This window comes from Coccinella septempunctata, chromosome 2 (genome assembly GCF_907165205.1).
Source record: "Coccinella septempunctata chromosome 2, icCocSept1.1, whole genome shotgun sequence".
NCBI lineage: Eukaryota > Metazoa > Arthropoda > Insecta > Coleoptera > Coccinellidae > Coccinella > Coccinella septempunctata.
In genome coordinates, this window is record NC_058190.1 from 25,612,296 (window position 1) to 25,632,564 (window position 20,269).

The window sequence follows — 20,269 nt, forward strand, 5'->3', positions numbered from 1 at the left end:
GATAATTCTCGTTCATTGCAACCAATCTCGATATAAGGAACTGAATAAAACACTTGGAATCCTAGAGTGAAGTTTGGGCGTTATATTTCACCTTCCCCAGATTACAATGAAAAACGAAATGACCAAAAAAACTGTCAATACGTGAATGATTATGAGTATGTGGTTGGAAAAAAATCAGATAACTTTTAAAATAACCATATAAAAAAGATTTAAAACATTTAAAATTACTGACAGATAAACATTGTTTGGACTAGATCACATTGTGAATATCATCATCCGCTATTTCCTACCTGAAAAATGAAAAATTTAAGGAATTAGGGATACTTACAACCTATGGTTTGTAAATCCATGAATGTCTCTTATTTCTACATAAAAACAAAAATAAATTTTTAATAAATAATACAATTATGATATACACAACAAGATGTGTCCACATTAATTACCCACAGCATAGACTATCTATGTCTGAGGAAAATCCATCATACATGTGCATAAGAATATTCAATAAGTTACCCATCAGAAATCTAAAAATAATAGAGAACTATGAACAATTCAAGAACAAAACCAAAAAGTTCTCAATCAACTTAGAGCCATATTCACTCTATGAATATTTTGTATAATTTATGTATTATGACACTATTTCATTTTATGCCTTCTTGTATGGTCTCCTGTATAAAAAGCATATCTGCAATGAAGATTCTATCTATCTAATCATATATCTTAACGAATTTGATTTAAATTGGAGCGAAATTACGATATTGTTTTTTTTGAAACTTTTCTAAGAAAACCTAAGGTGTGCTAGTAAAAACACCTGAGTAATGTCACATTATGGTAGAATCTGAAACAGAATGATTGAAAACGGAATGTAGGTACAAGGTGTTTTTTCAACCTGCAAAATCAATCTGAAATTAACACAATTCCCACCCTGTATTTTTAGAAAGTGTTGGAATTATTGAAAGTACACAATCATGTTCTACACTGAAAATTTCATCAAAATTGATCAAGCCATCCCAAAGTAATGAACAAAAAAATCAGTCGAATCGGACAAATCACACTGTATAAAGCTCAGAAACTGTCTTTTATTTATTTAATTCATTCCATGATAGAGACTGGCACTGTATAATGAAAATATGGATAAATCTATCCCCTTGTTACGGAATATGGAATTCAAATTCGTGAACCATGTGGGAAACGAAAGAATGCTATGAAAGTATTCAGATGGAAAATATGGATTTACATATTAATCCGCGCCTAGGTATAACCTCAATTACAAAACGTTCCTCCGCCCGAATACGAAAATTATACCCTGGCATGCCTCATTGCAATATAAACGGACCAAAAAATTCCCTGATGAAATGCTGGGGCGTAAGACGAATCTGAATCATCCTCCGTGTTCTTTTTCTGGATAATACCGGTGGGATAATCGTCGGAGTATACGTTCTCTGGCATAAATGCTAAGGCGCATTTATAAACGGCTTTATTGTACCCCACGTTTCCTTACAAAGGCGGAGTAAATGCCTCTCCATAATTTCCTTCATCTTAATCTAGAAAATGAAATACATCTGCTCATTAGTAGTAAACAAAGGATCCCTGCTTCATATCCTTAGAAGAATAATTTCGGGAGCTCTTTCCAGGAGATGATTAATAATTTATCGGTTCAATTATTACGAAGATCACTTTCAGATCAGGGGTGATTCAATACTTATCGAAGAGTGTATCTTGCTAGGGGGTCAACAGGGAGAATTTCAATTAGGGATGACACGAGATGAAGATCAGTTGTAAAATAAACAAGTTTATTGATAAATAGATTAAATTAACTCATTTCCACTATAAGAACTCTCTAAATATCCATTAGATGATCATTTATTTTTGTGATTGAGAATTTTATTTCAGATTATAATTTCAATGAAAAAAAATTTCGACAGTAACATCGTATCAAGCGAGGATGTGCTAGATGATTTCAATCCGAATCACACGCAAGAAACAATCAAATAAATAAATTTCCCCGAAATGATTCCTTCAATAGATTTATTATACCTCCCACATTTTTAATGTAAAATAATTCGGACACCACCCCTGACTTAGTATTATTCTACTCTTCAAAACTTGGTTATACTACCAAGGATATACAACAGTACAGAGTACCTACATACCTATAATAAAGCTTGTTGCTTGATCAATGGATCCAAAGAGAAGAACTTCTACCAACAATTCAAGGAACTCTCTAGAGTTGACCCACAATACTTGTTGATAACAAACATAGAACGGACGAAGGAAAGACAAACATTTTTGCTCACCACATAAGGCAAACCTACCAATACGATAACATCTTCGATATAGAAATAGAAAAGAAAGTACGTAGAAGCTAGAAGCCTAGTACAAAAGCTACTCCTCGAAGAAGGTGACTATCTAAATATATGAGGACACATATTATGAAACACTTCATTATTCAAAAACATCTCACCAGGAACAGATAACATACCTTGGAACATCTTAAATAAATCATCAACCCAATCATCAATTTGGCTTTCGCAAAAATAAATCCACCTTTCATCCCCTCACCATTTTATGTTCGTCTACTCAATGCACAACTGAACAACAGAAAAATTTCAGCGGTGAATATAGATATGAGAATAATGTATGAATAAAGGGTTTACTATAAAAATTGTAGAGAGAGCTGAGCTTCTCACATCATAAAATGATGTAAAATCTGAAAATAAATCATTAATTATTTTAACACAATATGAAAACAAATGAAACAACTTACTTCACAAAGGATCCTTAGGGAAATGCTTTATTGAAAAACTTTTTTGGCAGAATTAAGTACTGCAATCGATTGGTCCAAAACGTGTCATTACTTATAAATATAAGATTTAAAAGAAAATATTACCCCATTGTAAATTCTGAATTAACAGGGGACTATAAATACTGTTATAGACTGTTTTCTCTGATGCATTTTTGAATATAACGGCCTAAATATTTATAACAATCCTCACTTACCAATTAAAAATAAGCAAACACTAATGAAAACTACGAAAAGTTAATCCAATAACTTGAAAACAACAAAAAACCTCTACAAATCAGCTGAAAATGCAGTCTTGAGAATAAAAAGACAAAAGGATGCAGCATTTCACTGTAATCCAGTAAATCATCCACGTAGAAAACTTCGAACCTGCTCCCTATCAGAAAATCTACGCAGCTATCACGTTTAGCGCTTATATATACCACATTGTTTTATTGTAAACATGAAAAAATTTTAATTATTTTTTTGGATAGTAAGTGTTGAATTTACTGGCTGAAGGACGATTACCTCAAATACAGCTATTTATTTATTTATTGATTCTTATTCATTATTCTTATTCATATTCCGTATGAAAATGTTTACCTATAAAAATTGTAGAAAAAATATTGTTTTTAACTCTTGCTGAAAGTCTTTCCCGCACGAAACTGGCGTTGAATGCGGCAAAGTATGACTTTCCGCACTTGTTAGGAAAATAACTATGTCACTCGTTTTATTTTTGGGATCAGAAGAAATGTGTCCCATTTGGAAGAACGGTTTTGACCTTGAAGAAGGGGAAAAGGTTGAAGTCAATATTGGATAGCCAAGATAATACCTTAAAACATATTCCTCTTGAATACTCTCTTGCTAGGTTATTCTGCCTTTCTGGCACATTTGCAACATAAAAGTGACGTTATGTAACGATTGTCATTTCAGGCATGGGCCATGCCTGAAAGTTTTCAATATGAATTTATTCTTTGGAGCAGAGGTCTGCGAATATAATTATGCCATACTATTCCACAGTTTTATATTTAGTGTGCGATAAATAAATAAATAAATAAATAAAAATGTACATAGTCGAATTTATAACAAACAGGAGGAATTTAACTATTCCCCGTGCTCTTCCTTATTTCAGTGATTTGATTACATCGAAGAATATTTTTCATTTCACATAATCCCATAAATATACGTTACATGCACAAAATAGATTCTATCTTGAAAATTGGACACAACACAAGCTTGCTTAGGTGTCCGTGTTCTAAAACTTGTTTATATTATGTAAAGTTTTTTCCTCAATTAATTGAATTGAATTGAATTGGAATTGAACATCGACAGCGTGCTATTTATGTATCTCAAACTTCTTTTTATTTCAAAATGTACTTCTGGAATCGACGGAAACAAAGAATATAATTTATTCTACCACTCCATCCCGACCAATTTCGCATGAATTTGATAACTCAATCAATTTATAATGGGATTCCTGGATAAATTCATCATGAAGAGAATACTCCTTCAGACGAAAATGATTAATTTTTTATGAAATAACTTTGAAACGTCACATTATGAAATAACCATTTCAACCGTTTCCCAAATAAAATATGTACTTAAAAATGAGTAATAAAAATGGGTATTTAAAATTTAAAGCGTCTCGTTTCTATTGCACAAGTTGGCAACATAGACTGAAATATGCGTTGATAATAAAGGACAACAAATACACTATCTTGATGAGATAGACAAAGATACGAGGAAGGTCGTGAAATTTTATGGGATGTTTATGGCCGGTTGCTGTTGAGGCTCGTCAGTGAGTACGCGACTTATGATGGCTGTAAATCAACAGCTGTTATTTCATAAACAAGCCATTGTTCCCTAGGCGCTGTTGCCAAATCGTAAACTAGAAACGAAGCGATTCAAATTTCAAAACCTCATATTTGAAGAATGATTCTGAATAGTTTCCGCGGTGCATTTGAAAAATTCATGAATAAAACTCATAACTATTCAGTTTAAACTTGCATATGCTGTGATTACCCAAATTGAGCAGAATTCCCCAATGAAGGAATAGTTAAATGCCACATATATCAACTAAATTGCCTTTTCGGGGGTGTTACAATGTTTAACACAACTTGTTTTCGCAATGTTAAGGGAAGGTCTCTAGTTGAGTATTCATTTCAGGAAAAAGCGCTGGAGGGTTATTGCAAGAAGGTACAGCAGTTTTGTCCGCCTGGGAAACCTGGTCTCCTCGGACCACCCGGTATTCCAGGGGTGAAGGGTGAAAGAGGCGACAAAGGTTTTCCCGGTATTCCAGGCCCGATGGGTCTGAGAGGTACGTATTTCGAATATATTATCCATAGCATAGGATATTTTTTGTCACGAAATATTTATAAAAGTCTCTTTGATGATCTCACCTGGAGTTTCCTGTTTTCTTCTATTCTATTACAGATTTTCTATTAATCTAAAAAAGGGAGATGCAATTGACGCTTAAATAAGTCGTTATTTAAATACTCGTCGAAAATCCGGTTTTTTGTTGATCTATTTAGTGTCCATTAGCTTGGTTTTATTCTGCTCTATTTGAAAGAACCGCATGATAATTGCGAATTTCCATAAATGCGAATGCGAAAATAATAGAAAATTCAGTAGTTCCTGGAAATATAGGATAATTCGTTGCACAATTGGATTGTCAACATGTGCATCATTATTCAGAATAGATTTCAATGTTCTCCACTATACAGGGTGACCCATTTCAAAAGATCCATTAAAAATAACTCCTCCTAACCTAGTTCGGGTAAAAACCAGGTGGTTAAGATTTACAATCAAGCCCGGTAGGTTGTGTTTTAGTCGAGTTTTGGGATTGTGACGAATAGTCAAAGATCTCAAAGCGACCAGGCATAACTTATTTTCACACAGATGAAACTTGAGGATCTCAGTAGAGTCTCATGTGCTTTGAATACCTGCTAACTCGTGGAGCTTGCCTAGTGACACCTACGCAGTTACCAGTTGGGAAAGGTAACTAAAAATAAGTGGTACTTAACTTAAATAATCGATGTTAGTGAAAATCATGTACCTAATTAAGTTTTTGGTTCCATTAATCATTCTCGATTTAAGAATAGGTATAATTTGACCTAGACTCAGGAAACATTCCAGTGAAAAGAAGATTTTCAGTAGAGCTGTAGATAATTTATTCGCGCTGCCTCCTCAAAAATAAGATTGAAAACACTATAACGAAAACAAATAACTTAAGTTTATTATTCTGATATACATACCTAGACAAGATCTACGAAAATATGAAATACCTTTTGGATAATATTGAATACTGTGAATAGTTTAGTTAATTGCATAGTTACACAAATCGTACTCTTACGAGACCGAAAAACTCACCGTAGAGCGACCATTGTCCAAATGTGAATCAATTTTTCTAATTCTTTGAACATGAATAGATCTCCTTAAAATTTTATTTATCGGTATATCGGTGAAAGAAAATAGCACAATAATGCTAATATCTTCATCATTAGTCAGTTTTCAGTTTTTTTAATATAGAAGTGCAATTTTGTAGACTACGCCTGCTCAATATCTCTATCTATACATTCATTCATTGCTGTATCCCGTTGCCGGGAATGTATCTACAAAAAGACGAAAAAAGGGAAAAAACAAAAAGAAAAGAAAGAGAAAGGAAAAAAAAAGGTGCGAACAGACTTATAATTTTTCAGGGCTAATTGCGACTGTGTGCTCTCCTGTGACTGTAGAGACCCAACCGTGACCTACATATCCCACACTCCGGGCATGGATAGTCACCAACCAGATCTGGCCGCCGCTGTATCCTTCTCGAGTCTTCACTATAACTGTGTACCAAAGACCTCCACTGTGACCTGTCTAACGCTAGTTGTTCCCAGTTATGATTGGCATTAACTGATTTTAGGGATTGATGTAGTGTATCCTTAAACCGCTTGTACTGGCCCCCTGGTTTCCGGGCTCCCTCAGTGAATTCGCCATATAGAGCTATTATATTTTGGGGAGTCTTGTGTCTTGCATTCTCAGAATGTGGCCGCTCCATCTGAGTCGGGCCCTCGTTACTTGAGTCTCAATTGTTGTACAACTCGCGCGTTGCAAGACTTCTGCATTCGAAACTTTGTGGAACCATCTGATGTGCATCATCTGTCTCAGATGACGTTGTTGCGTTTGTTCGAGCTGTTTAATATGTCGCCTGTAGGGCGTCCAGCTTTCGCTTCCGTAGAGGAGCGTATCTATAATGGAAGAGTTGGAAAAAGCATATATAGGGGAGACTAGGGAGCATTGATACATGGGGAGGCTTGATACAGGCTTATATCCGCGATCTGTAGCCGTTTTCAAAAGTATTATACTAGTGAACACTATTCTTTGGCAGAGGGCATTGCGTGACGTTAATATGTAAGGCTAACAGTAGTTTGTTTGTGAAATATTCAACGAAGAGTGTTTCGAGGTGAGAAATTGTAAGTTTTTACTCAAGTTACCTAAGGGTTTTATGATCATGCATTAATTCTTCGGCATAAACAAACATTTCACTGGGAAATATGCATAAAACTACTCAATTTACAGTTTTATTCGCTTTTCTAAATATATGGGTATAAGATGAAAACATAAATCATTTTAAAAATTGCTTTCAGGGAGGTTTGAGACATTTGTCGTGGGGAGGCCTGATACATGTATAATCTTCAAAAAATATTCCGTAGCTAGTTGGATAGGCCTACATGAAGGCGTCTTCACCATCCAACATATCAAAGGGATTTTTAAAAACCGTACAATCCCCATGTATTTAACGAGGCCGACTTTTCTTGTGTGGAAGTGACTAACTGACAATTTCCTGATTTTTCTACACCTATAGGACCAAAGCAAGCCAGTATCATTGCTGACCTACCTACTGAGCTGAATAATCCTCTCGATTACTCTCCCAGTACATCGTATCAATCCTCCCATATGTGGGGAGGCTTGAGACAGTTTGCATGTTTTTGTGTTCAACGTTCTGCACAGAATAAGATGTTTATGTTTTGCGACTTCTATATTTATTTTGTTGAACGATTAATTGAAGAATTATATAATATAAGAAAAGTCCTTCTTCTTCATATAATTCAGTTTCCAGAATAAAAATTCCAAAAAACGTATCAACCCTCCCCAGTCTCCCCTACAAGAATATTTTTTATCGAGAAATAAGGTAAGAAACATAACCTATATTAGGTTCGAGGTTTCAAGGTATATCATAAATGCAATTGCAGGTGCCATTTAACCGTCCTTGCTGCTAGAAATAATAGTTTTTGAATTCGATATAACAAATATGTTGCACTCCTTTTCATAACTTATACTTTTTTTTCTTTCGATAATAAAATATTAAAAAACTAAGTGTGGTTAGGTTGTTTTTGGGTCTAGGATATTAAAGTTCATCTGGTAATGCCAATATAATTACAATGGGGGAAATCTCCTCAATTTGGGTTATCACTGCATATAAAAGTTTAAACTAAATAATTTTGAGGTTCATTCATGAATTTTTCAAATTCACCACGGAAACTATTCGAAATCAATCTTCAAATATGGGGTTTTGAAGTAGGAATATGCAAGAAAAACACACTTTTTTTAAAATTTATTCTTTGGCGATCGATTTCGGTTATTTTAAACCATCATCAGGCCAGCTGATGATGGCAACTCGAACTGACGTTCATTTCCGTTCTACGTCTTAAAATAAGAGAATTCTGAATTTTGGAGAAGAAATCATGATTCAATTATGGATGTTTTTAGATTTTATAAATCTGATAGTTTAAGATATACCTCTTTATACGGTGAGTCGATTGCACGATCTCACCTGTATATTTATATAATAAGAATTGTACCTTTCAGCTGGCCTGGTGATGGTTTAAAATAACCGAAATCGATCGCCAAAGAATAAAATTTTTAAAAAAGTGTGTTTTTTTTGCTTAAACCTACTAATATTCGAAACATACTATGGAAGCTTTCATCACCAAAATGGGGTTTTAAAATTTAAATCGTTTTGTTTCAAGTTTACGATTTGGCAGCTCCTACTAGAAAATAAAAAGATCAATGTCCGATCAGCTTGTTTATAAAATTACAGCTGTTTATTTACAGCCATCATAAGGCGCGTACTTACTGGCGAGCCTCAACAGTAAACTGGGCATAAAAATCCCATAAAATTTTACGACCCCTCTTAAGTCGCAGATCTCATAGACAGCCATCATTGTCTTTCTCATCAAGATAATGTATTTGTTGTCCTTTATTATCAACGCATATTTCAGTCGACGTTGCCAGCTTGTGCAATTGACACAAAACGCTTCAAATTTTAAATACCCATTTTTATTTTTCATTTTTAAGTACTTAAAATAATATTTTTGGGAAACGGTTGAAATGGATATTTCAAAATATGACGTTTCAAAGATATTTTATAAAAAATACATCAATTTTGTCAGAAGGAGTATTCCCTATTCAATTCCCCAGTCACCCCAAGAAACGAAACGTTTAAGGATAAGATTGATTTAATGATTTGACAATCCGTCCGATGTGTTGTTCGCAGTTTACATACTGACAGAAAACTGCAAGCCGATTGTAAAAAGATCTGTATTTAAATAGCGTTTTGGAAAACGTTTGTCAGTTTACAAATTGACTAGTCATTTCACAAACTGACGGATTTTAGTATCCGTCTGCGACAGATATTTGTTTGAAGCAAAACAACCACACAATTGGTAAAATCCCCCCAGATCTATATAATTGAGTATTAAACCCATTTTAATAATACTCAATGCCTATATTTGTATATTTAATTCTATTTTCATGGCAAGATTCAAATCTGCTGCGCATTATTACCTACTATTTTATGTCAGAAATTAGATTATTTTTGGCATAAATTTGTGATGATATATGGCCGAAATTTCAATCTTGAGGTGTTCAAATTTGAACCAAATGCGTTGACAGTTTGGTAAGCATCTGTATTTCTGGTAGAAAGCTACCAAAATTATGCGGGCGAAAGTGGAAGAAAGCCAATATACACTTCCCATGGTCCAAAACTCTTGCCAGACGCTTTGAAGATGCACAAAAAATAAATGAACTTTAATATCAGATACGCAGTAATTATTAAAAAATAACTGGAGCCGGGCAGCATTAACATCAAGTACCGTAAAACCTGTCAACTTTGCCCAACGACTACAACTTTGCCCACTTGCAAGGCCTTATTCACTTTTTTTTTCAAAGCAAGGCAACGCTGTTAGACGTTGTATTGTTCGTCTAGGCGTTCCTAAGAATTGGCGGCAATGTTTTTCGAATGTGCAGGTAATGTTGAAAGATTTGCTGATAACTTTGCCCACCATATATTTAATTTTTTCTGGAAATTAAGGCTATATTTGGGTAGAGGAAGCTGTTTTGGCAATCGCGAGACACTATTAGACGACAAAATATTAATAAAAAGAGAGCTAATAAGGAATATACTAATAAAAAACGTTTTGCACCTGGGCAAAGTTGGCAGGTTTTACGGTATACCAGGAACACTATAAATTTCGCAGATTTATTTTTGTATTTTGTTGAAAATATCTATTTGTATTGTCCTATTGGTGAACAACACTGGATCTCCAAACTGCATAAAAGCTTGCTGATACTCATATTTTTTCATCAATACAGAGTGGGCTTTTTAAAACGAAACAGACGAGATAACGGGAGGAATAAATTTATTTCGAAAAAATGCTCGGACACGTCGATTTTGTTTCGAGGGGGACAACTTTTAAGTTCGAATTCACAACTATATCGCTTCAACCCTTGGTGTTAGAACACCAACCCCTAAATTTTGAATAGAAAAGATATGGTGAGTGATACCTCATCTGAAAGGCCTTTTTATCCTGAATTCAGCATATTAATTTTTTTCTCATTTAATGCATTCGTTTTCGAGATATTCAATATTGAATTTCGTACAGTACCAGTCATTCCGCTAACCATGCCATGCGAAATCATCAATTATTTGACTAATTCATTCTTTGGTTACGATTGTAACCGTTAATTGTCAACATTAGACAATGAAATTATTATTATTGGTAATTACTTCCTTCAACAACTTAGGTGGTTGTCTCGTCTGTTTCGTTTTAAAAAGCCCGCCCTGTATATTAAATGGTCTTTGTTTACCTTTTTTAAAAAATGTGGGATTAAAGTCGCATCCACTCATCCAGTGAATGCATGGAATCCTGGCAAACTTTCTACACAAAGATGGATCCAAGGGCTCCTAAACCTTTGTTAAATTTATATATCTTTGATTATTCCCGGTGCCTGCGTACAACCATACATTTGAATTTTCATTTTTCAACTTATGAATATGTCCTAACATAAGGTCCTTTCGTTTGCATAAAAAGTGTAGCACTTTTCTACACTCGATTTAATTTACACCAGTGTAGAGGAAGTGTAGTTATCTACACTTAGTCAAAAGGAGATGTAGATAAACTACACCTCCTCTACACTGGTGTAAATTCAATCAGCAAACGAATAGGAAATCGAAAGTACTACACTTTTTATGCAAACGAAAGGACCTAATATTATCGCAATATCGGTATCAGAACATCTTATAACAAAATTTGCTTGAGCGTCTATAGTACAAATATGAAAAACAATTTTAGTGTCAGCTTCTTGAAGATTGTTTAACAAGGAAAAGCTCAGCAGTTGAAGTGGATGGAGTGGAGGGATTCACCTATACTTCAATGGCATATTTTATAATATCAGACATGTGAAAATAAGTAAAGTTCATTTATTTCTTGTGCATCTTCAAAGCGTCTGGCGAGAGTTTTGGCCCATGGAAAGTGTCTGGCACTTATAATATAATTTCAGAATAATATTCTTCAAAACATATATAAAAATCAGCCATGTGAAAATAAGTTAAGTAACACTTATTTTTAGTTACCTCTACCACCTGGTATCTGCCCAGGTGTCACTAGGCAAGCTCCACAAGTTCGCAGGTATTCAAAGCACATGAGAATCTACTGAGATCCTAAAGTTCCATCTGTGTGAAAATAAGTTATGTCTGGTCGCTCTGGGATCTTGGACTACTACAACATGATGTGAGTTGAAAAATGGGTTCGAATTGAGACGGAGGCCAGAAAACGAATTCATTGTCTTGTTATTTTGCAATACAGGAACAAGCTATTACATCAATCACTTGAGCCTCCATGAAACATTTAATTATCGCTTCTTCCTTCTGTCCTTCCATTATGTCTGAATTATCTGTTTTCAATCGGTATCTGAACACAATTTATTATGGAAAGATTCCTAAAATTCATTCAATAAATGAATTCAATACTTGAAGAGCTCGGTCTTATTTCTGGCTATAATTGGAATACCACAATAGAAGTAGAAGGCATGGTGGCAACTGCGCTGCGTGCAAGTGAAATAACCCGAGTCCGCCCAGCGGGGGGGCAGTAGTGTGAACTCGGAAAGGGTAATCTTCAATAATTTATGTCTTAAATATCAATAATTGTACAGGGTATCCCAAATTGCTTGATTTTGGTTGTTTCTGGTACTTCCAGACTAGATAGGTAAAAACTTTGAAAGGAATCCTGGTCTCGATTTTAGTGAAAAGTCCATAACTGAAAACCGTTTCACGATATCTTCATTTCTCTTGAAGATATGACCAAATTTTGATATTTTGTCGATTTCGAAAATGTGCCGTAATTTCTTTATTTTAGAAAATAGTTGAAAACGGTAAAAATTTTCTACAGGCACTTTTTCATTGGAAATGCGATTCCATATTCAACTTTTTTATCTCTTGTACTAGGGGTGGAAAAAATACCACTTCGTTATTTTAAATACGAATGAATTTTTTTTCGGCCTCATATCATCAAAAAAATTGCTTTTCAAAAAGTATATATATATATATGTCGATATATTTTCTTACCCAAGGCAAAATCACCATTTTAGTAAAATTTTTATATTCGATAGAATTCTATGAAACCATTGACATTAACAAAAGAAAATAGCTGAAACACCTATAACTTCAATAAAATCATGTAATCGTTTTTTTCGAAGGTCTGCCAGGTTTACCTGGTTCCAAGGGTGCTCAAGGAAGACCTGGCCTGGATGGAAGGGATGGTATACCTGGAGAGCCAGGGCTCGACGGAATACCTGGAAGAAATGGACATGATGGAAAAGACGGTTCTCCGGGAATTCCAGGACGAGATGGAAAAGATGGAATTGATGGTAATAAAAGAAAATTCCATTTTTCTGAATCTTGTGCATATTGGTATTTGAACAGAGTGGCTTGCTCTCATTAAATTGAATTTGATTTTATTCTTCATTAAATGATTGAAGCTATCCAAATTGTATCAAGTTCATAAGAAACGATACTAATTCAGATACAAAAATCTTTTTCGTCGAGGTGAGAGTTGTGTTACTCTGACGAGGTAAAATGAGTCCGAAGCCGTGGTCAGCATCTACCCGTTCTCGACGAAATTGTATATCTGTTGATACTTCGAGTGACGACTCGATTTAGATCGCAACATTTCTTGATTTCTATGTCAATGGATTTTATACAGGGATATTCATCGCCATGGCCTGTTAGAAGTTTATGAAAAACTTATCTCAAATTTGTGATGAAATTCGCATGTTGGGGTTTTCAATAATGAACTTTTTTCCTTAGTATTTTCATACCTTTGGAACTTTTTAATTTCGAATGGCTTATTAGCTATGTATCTTCACATAGTTAGATAGCTGATTTCATGGTAATCTCAACAGTGTGCTATTGCTTGCGTAGAAATTCAAAGGTTCATGAATATTGCGATTTCTATGAAAAAAATGCTGAAAACGGAAGGTAACTTTTTTTTTTAATATTTTTACTGGTAGATTTTTCAAAGAAATCTTAATCATTGTCAATTCTGCCATAATGTATTATAACACTGTTAGCACCGAAAATGAACAGGGTGTTTATGAGAACAGATCTCATCCTGCTTATGAGATTATGAGAGCAACGCATAGAGCATTTCAGAGACACCTTAACAAATGCTTGGACATGAAGCATCTCCTTTTGGTCAATATTCCTGTTGATTCCTCGAATTTTTATCACCATCCATAATTGAAATAATTTTTGAGTTTCACGCGAAGGAATGCAAAAACTGTGATTTCGTGATGATTAAACACGTTACCAAAGTGTCATTCATTGAATATTCCGACAAGAATTCATTTCATACAACTGATTGATGACATATTTCATTTTGGTTTCTAGGAGTCGAATCATATATCTTGAAAAAAATAAAAAAAATATGGTTTCCAATTTGAAATAAAAATGTTTTTGATGAAAGCTCAAAACAATATTCGGCATTTGTTGTGATTTATTTGGTTTATGATTGTTAGCAATAGGTACTCGTTTTCAATTCATTTTATTTCAGCACAAAAATGATAACAAATCAATCCTCACCCATAGATAAAGAAACTTCAGTGTAATTAAATATTTATCATTCATTTGCGCATCTACATCGAAGAACAGCTCGTTCAAAGTTAAGTGTAGATTACACGACGCCAAGAAACATATGAAAATTGAATTGATGTGGCCGATCCTTGATGAAAATCCATAAACAGATCATATGATTTTCACAAAAATGAGTTGTTAAACCACGACACGTGTTTCGTTATCAGAATAGCATCTTCAGGTGGGATTTTTAGGAGTAGTGTTAAATGCTTGCTTATATATCACTTGTTCGGTACCAAATATTTCAGTTTCCTTCACCCACTTGAAGATACTATTGTGATAGCGTGGTTGAAGAACTAATTTTTGTGAAAATCATAAACACCTATACTTAATCTGTTTTTAGTTCAAACATTTTTTATACCGGTTCATTATAACTAGTTGGTGTTACTTGAGAATAGAATTCATGAGCTAAGAACAGATTACATATATGATTTTCAGAAAACTGAGTTGTTAAACCACGACACGCTATCATAATGTGATGGGTGATGAGTGAAGGTAAACTGTGTCGTGTCATGGTTTCACAACTCATTTTTGTGGAAATCTTATAAGTAATCTGTTTTCAGCTCAATTGTGGATTTTCATAAAGTATCGGCCACATCAATTCAATATTAACTGATAAGGGAAACAACTGACTAAAGTGCATTGGTAAATTCTGGAAAAATAAGGAAACGAGAGATTTTTTAGAGGTTGATTTAACTGTTCGCATTTTTTTCGATAAGGCCGAACTCTGAGAAATTTTAAATCAAAAAAATTTCACTCCACGAGACTAAACTACCGTTTAAACATCTATATTGGCCTCTTCACCCTGAATACTATGACTGAAATCTCAAGAATCCAAATTTGTGAATGAATCCGTAATCATTGAAGCTAGCACATCTTCGAATAATAGTTTTGTTCATTTCAATGCAACATAATTTCAACGTTTAGAAAACAGTATTCTTCTCATCTTCTCTATGAAATAAGGTTGGACTTTCAATTGGAAAAGTGATCGTTTTAATCCATATTCAAATTTCACCATTTACTTTTCGAAACAAAGTACCTATACATATCTCCCGTTTGAAAAATCCAATATTATATGGTTTCATTTTCGAAGATGGTTTGATAATTCATGATTTTCTAGGTAGGCCAGGACCTCCTGGTATCCAAGGCCCCCAGGGTCCACCAGGAGTTAAGGGTAAGTATTATTTTGGATTTCTTTCGTAATAACTGTACGATTTTTATTAATCCTGAAGAATAATGGTGCCAATATCAACTCTCTGCACATTTTTTTTTATATTTATGTATTGGGTGAGTGCTTCGATCGATCGATAACTTTCAAAAGGGCTCAAATTGATGAGGTGTATATACCCCGAAAATGGGGTATATGTCATAAGGCAAAAATGATTCACCCTGTATTACATTTTTTCGTCAACCTCACATAGCTTTATGAAAGTAAGTTTATGATTACCTGTTTGATGGCCTCATCTAGGTCGCCGTATTCGAAAATTTTCTCAGCTTTGGAGTAGTGTTACTGATAACCATATAGCTTTCAGTATCCATACTTGATTATAATGAACACTAATTTTAAAACCATGTACCTAATTCACTCATAATATCTAGCAGATTTCGTAAATAATTTATTTGACAATAGCAAATGACAGTTATTGTCGCGGGCACTCGTGTTTACATAAAATTCTGTATTCCCAAAATTGATTCAATCGCCACTCTATCTTGTATTGGTATCTTAGTGATGAACAGCCAGTCGAAAAGACTTAAACAACGTAAAGTGTACAGGGTGTGCAAAATTTGTTGTCTACTGAGAGGATCTGGAGAACTATAGCAGCTAGAAGAATACGGATGACAAATTTCCGAGCTCTTTTTCGGAGAAACAAAGAATGATGAAAACCGCTGCCTCCTACGATACTTCGTTTTTGAGTTTGACAATTTCCTAAAGTTCTCATAACTTTTTTGTCTTTGAAGTTACAAATCACAAATCAGAAACTCGAACTTTCAACAGGCTTTTTTTACGTAAAATCCACTGATGAGCTCGAAGTATTTTTTTCATTTCGAATCATTAGGTGAACTTTCATTTTTTTTTATGCAAACTTTTATTGAATTTGTCATTTTTGAATTGGAAAAAATCTTGTGTCAGTAGATTCTACGTATGGAAGTGCCTAAGAAGGTTCAAGTTTCAGATCTGTTACTTCAAAGACAAAAAAGTTATGAGAACTTTTTGGAATCGTCAAAATCTCAATTTTGTTTTTAACTCGAAATCTAAAAATGATAGGATGATTCTGTTTTCAGATTTGGATTAGTCATGAAAAAAGAGCTCGAGAATGTGTCATCCGTTTTCTTCTTGCTCTGATAGTTCTCGAGATCCCCTCAGTAGACAACGAATTTTGCTCACCTTGTAAATAGAGGCAATAGAGCCATAGATACGAACTTCTGGACAAACATTTCTTGAATTGTGTTTTCGTAGGAACCGAAGAAACACATCCCAACGATTCAGAATCTGGTTACACCAAAATTTTCCACCCTCACGAAGTTTCAGTATAGAGTCCAAAGCGGCCGAAATAAGAGTGGTACAGGAAAATAGTAATGATGCACTACAGTTTTTTTTTTATAATTAGGGAAAATCAGATGTAGATATTAAAATATCTATGACATATAAGTATTTCAGTTTCTATAATTAGTGCAAGCAAAATTGTCCCCAAATTTGCCGCCCCCTGAAATCTGCCACCCTAGGCTGCAGCCTACTCAGCCTCTATGGTAAATCCGCCACTGGGTAAGAGAGGTAAGAGGTAAGAGTAACAAACCTTACGATGTGTCATCTGTTTTCTTCTAGCTGCTATAGTTCTCGAGATCCCCTCAGTAGACAACGAATTTTGCCCATCCTGTATATAGACGAAAAGTAAACATAGTCGTCTCGATCAGAAAATAGTACGTAAAACTATTTTCCTCATCTGCACAGATTTGTTCAAACAATCTGAATCAGTGTTTCTAAGAAAAATTGTTTTTTCTTACCAAAAAATGAGTGAGGAATGAGAGGCCCAATTAATTTTCGAAGGGGAAGGTTCCCCTTCTTTTATCATTCTGCTGTTGGCGTTGGAAAAATGGACTATTGTGTTAAATTAGCGCCGTTTATCGTCCGAGTTCCATGAATGGGAAAAGAACTTGCCTTCGAACGTTTCCTTGAAAAGAATAAATTAGAAAATGTCGTCTTTCTCTTCCTTCAGAGCAGTGACCGTTTCTCAGAAAAAGTTGATGACCAGAATCTGACTGCGTTGACGCAACAGGCCGCAAGGGATTTGAATATATTTTTGAATTCATTCGTATACAAGGTGATTCATTGGTAAATAGGCGGAAGCTAAGGGTAGACAGACGACACGTAGATGACTCAAAAAAAAACTTATTTTTAACAGGCCTATCTCTCTTCATACTCAAGAGCCAGAGTTTTATCGATTTTGTTGATTATTATTATTATCAATAAAAAAGCCAAGGTATAGACCTTGGCTTGACTGCATTTTGGTATAGACCAAAATGCAGTCACATTCTATAGCACTGCAGCAGTCGATGCGATAGGAGCAGCAGTAACATTCTGCAACCACTTCATGCATCCGATGCACTACCGAAATCATACCTTAAAATTGCAAGAATACAAGCAGTCTGAGGCGATTAGAGAACTCATTGGTGAAGATTTTAACAGAATTTTATAATTTTCATACATCCAAGAGAATAATCTTAAATGAATCTATGTATTTTATTTTTTGTTCTCTCAATTATGTCCAGAGGTTGTACGTTGTATTCATTTCAGTTATTATAAATAAACCACAGTTAGAATCTCGAGATGTCTAAATTCCATATAAATTTTGAATTGACATGTCTAATACTTGATCAACTAAACTGAATTACATCTTCATTAGAATGACTTTAAGGTTTCAGAGTTCTCTATAATCAAAATGGTTGCTGGAAATATCCCCGTCTTTGCTATAAACACTTTTGACATCTTTTTCAGAGATATGAAAAAACCTTACTTAAAATGAAAGGATCATTATCGTTAATTTGATACATTTTTTAAACGATTTTTGTCTTCAATTGGTCCCAGCCAAGGAGTTTCCAAATGAGGTCATAGAAAAAAATCATAGGTGTAAGATCACACGATATTTGAGAAAATTCATGTTCGGTATTGGAGCTAATCAACCGATCCTATAGCACATTCTTTGAGTAGCTAGGGTTTCTGCAATAGTATGCTCCAGCTCCATCTCATTGCGTGAAAATAACATTCCACTACACAATTATCGTTGTTATTGCAATTAATTATTAGCTTTGAGTATTCAGGGAGGTTAATACTCAAGGCTATTAGACTGAACTCCGATCCTTTAATTTCTTCTTTATAACGTTCTGCTGTTAAAATTTCCACGAAGAAAATAATTTTTATACAATTCGCCCATGGCTTATTGTAGGTACACGAAACAAAATTTTTTTCACAATGAAGTGAAATATTCGATGGTGCCTCAATGAAAAAACCTTCAGGTTTTTGGCTTTTCTACATTCTTATATTTTGAAAATTGATTTATCCAAAGAGATGAAAGCAGACGAATTTAAATTTTCTTTCTAAATGTGAGACATATGTCAACGGAGACTCCATCCAATTGGGACAAAAACCTGAACAGAGGTTCCACGGAAAACCCCTTACACATCGCGGAAAACTACTGTGGAAAGATTGATAACATACAGCAACATTGGGATACTGGATCTTGAAGTCATTGAAACATTTTAGAGTTATTTGAGCTCATTTTCTGTTCGGTATGATTAGAGGGATAAAATTTTCAGGTAATCTTATTTGAGCATGAATCCATTTTGTGCTATTTTCACTTGGTATTCACAAGAATTTGCCAATTTTTTCGGATTTCATCGATGCCATAAATATGAATGAATGCGAAAATCGTAAATTATAAGCTCTTCTAACTTTAGGAAAGTTAGAGAGTTCACACTTGGAAGAGCATACAGAATCGAATTTGATCAAGGATTCTTCATCCATTAGTCTCATTTTCAAACTATAGGAAAGCCTAGGTTAAAACCTAATCGTTTTCATCATTTTCAATTTTCGACTCGAAATAACAGGTTTTTGGGCAAAATTAAAAAACTCGTTACGTTCAGAAACAGTTATTGAATTGGGTCTTTCTTTTCCATTTTCTTCTAACTCAGATAAATCAGTTCAAGACATGATCCTAGGATAGTGACCAGCAGAGTAAGAGGTAACTGTAAGAGGTAAGAGAGGTAAGAGTAACAAATCTTACGATGAGGGGCTATCTTGTGTATTAATATCAATATTTATGTACATGTACATAAATATTGAATCTATATACAGTGAACTGACATAGAATCCAAACAGCGCCAGCGCGAACCTAAATCATTTTTCAGATTATTTCTCATTTTACGATGCCTTATGACGTTGCCCTCTTGATGGAGCTATTATTAATAATTGCGGATACGATTTGTTTGTATTTTATGTTTATTTTTGTTCTTTTTAAGTGATACCAGCTGTTAGTTGGTCCCCCATACTATACCCCCTTTGAAGTGTCAAGAAATCGTAAATAGATATATTGAAATAGATATTCACAATTATCTTCAAGTCTATTTCGATATTGATCTCCCACTGGAATCATGAAAAATCTACCAATAGAATTGTGTTCTCCACTATCTTCGATAATCCCTGAGGTAACTACATACCTGAATACAGGGTGGACAAAATTCGTTGTCCACTGAGGGGATCTATAAGATCTATAAGAACTATAAGAGCTAGAAGAAGACGGATGACGTATTTCCTAGCTCTTTTTCAGAGAAACAAAGAATGGTGAAAATCGTAGCCTCCTACGATTATTCGTTTTTAAGTTAGTAGCAAAAAATGAGATTTTGACGATATCGAAAAGTTCTTATAACTTTTTTGTCTTTGGAGTTACAGATCTGGAACTTGAACCTTTTCATTTCGATAATTAGGCGAACTTTCGTCTTTTTAAATGCGAACTTATTGAATTTGTTATTTTTCTCAT

General features: G+C 34.3%; 1 protein-coding gene across 2 annotated transcripts in view; it reads left to right on the top strand.

Annotated features, from left to right (window-relative positions):
- Positions 1–20,269, top strand: part of LOC123308096 — an 86,148-nt gene that overhangs the window by 30,662 nt on the left and 35,217 nt on the right. For both annotated transcript variants that reach the window (XM_044890638.1, XM_044890639.1), the window contains exons 2-4: positions 4,949–5,099; positions 12,803–12,973; positions 15,358–15,411. In XM_044890638.1, the coding sequence (XP_044746573.1) occupies positions 4,949–5,099; positions 12,803–12,973; positions 15,358–15,411 (376 nt within the window). The remainder of the gene's footprint in view (positions 1–4,948; positions 5,100–12,802; positions 12,974–15,357; positions 15,412–20,269) is intronic.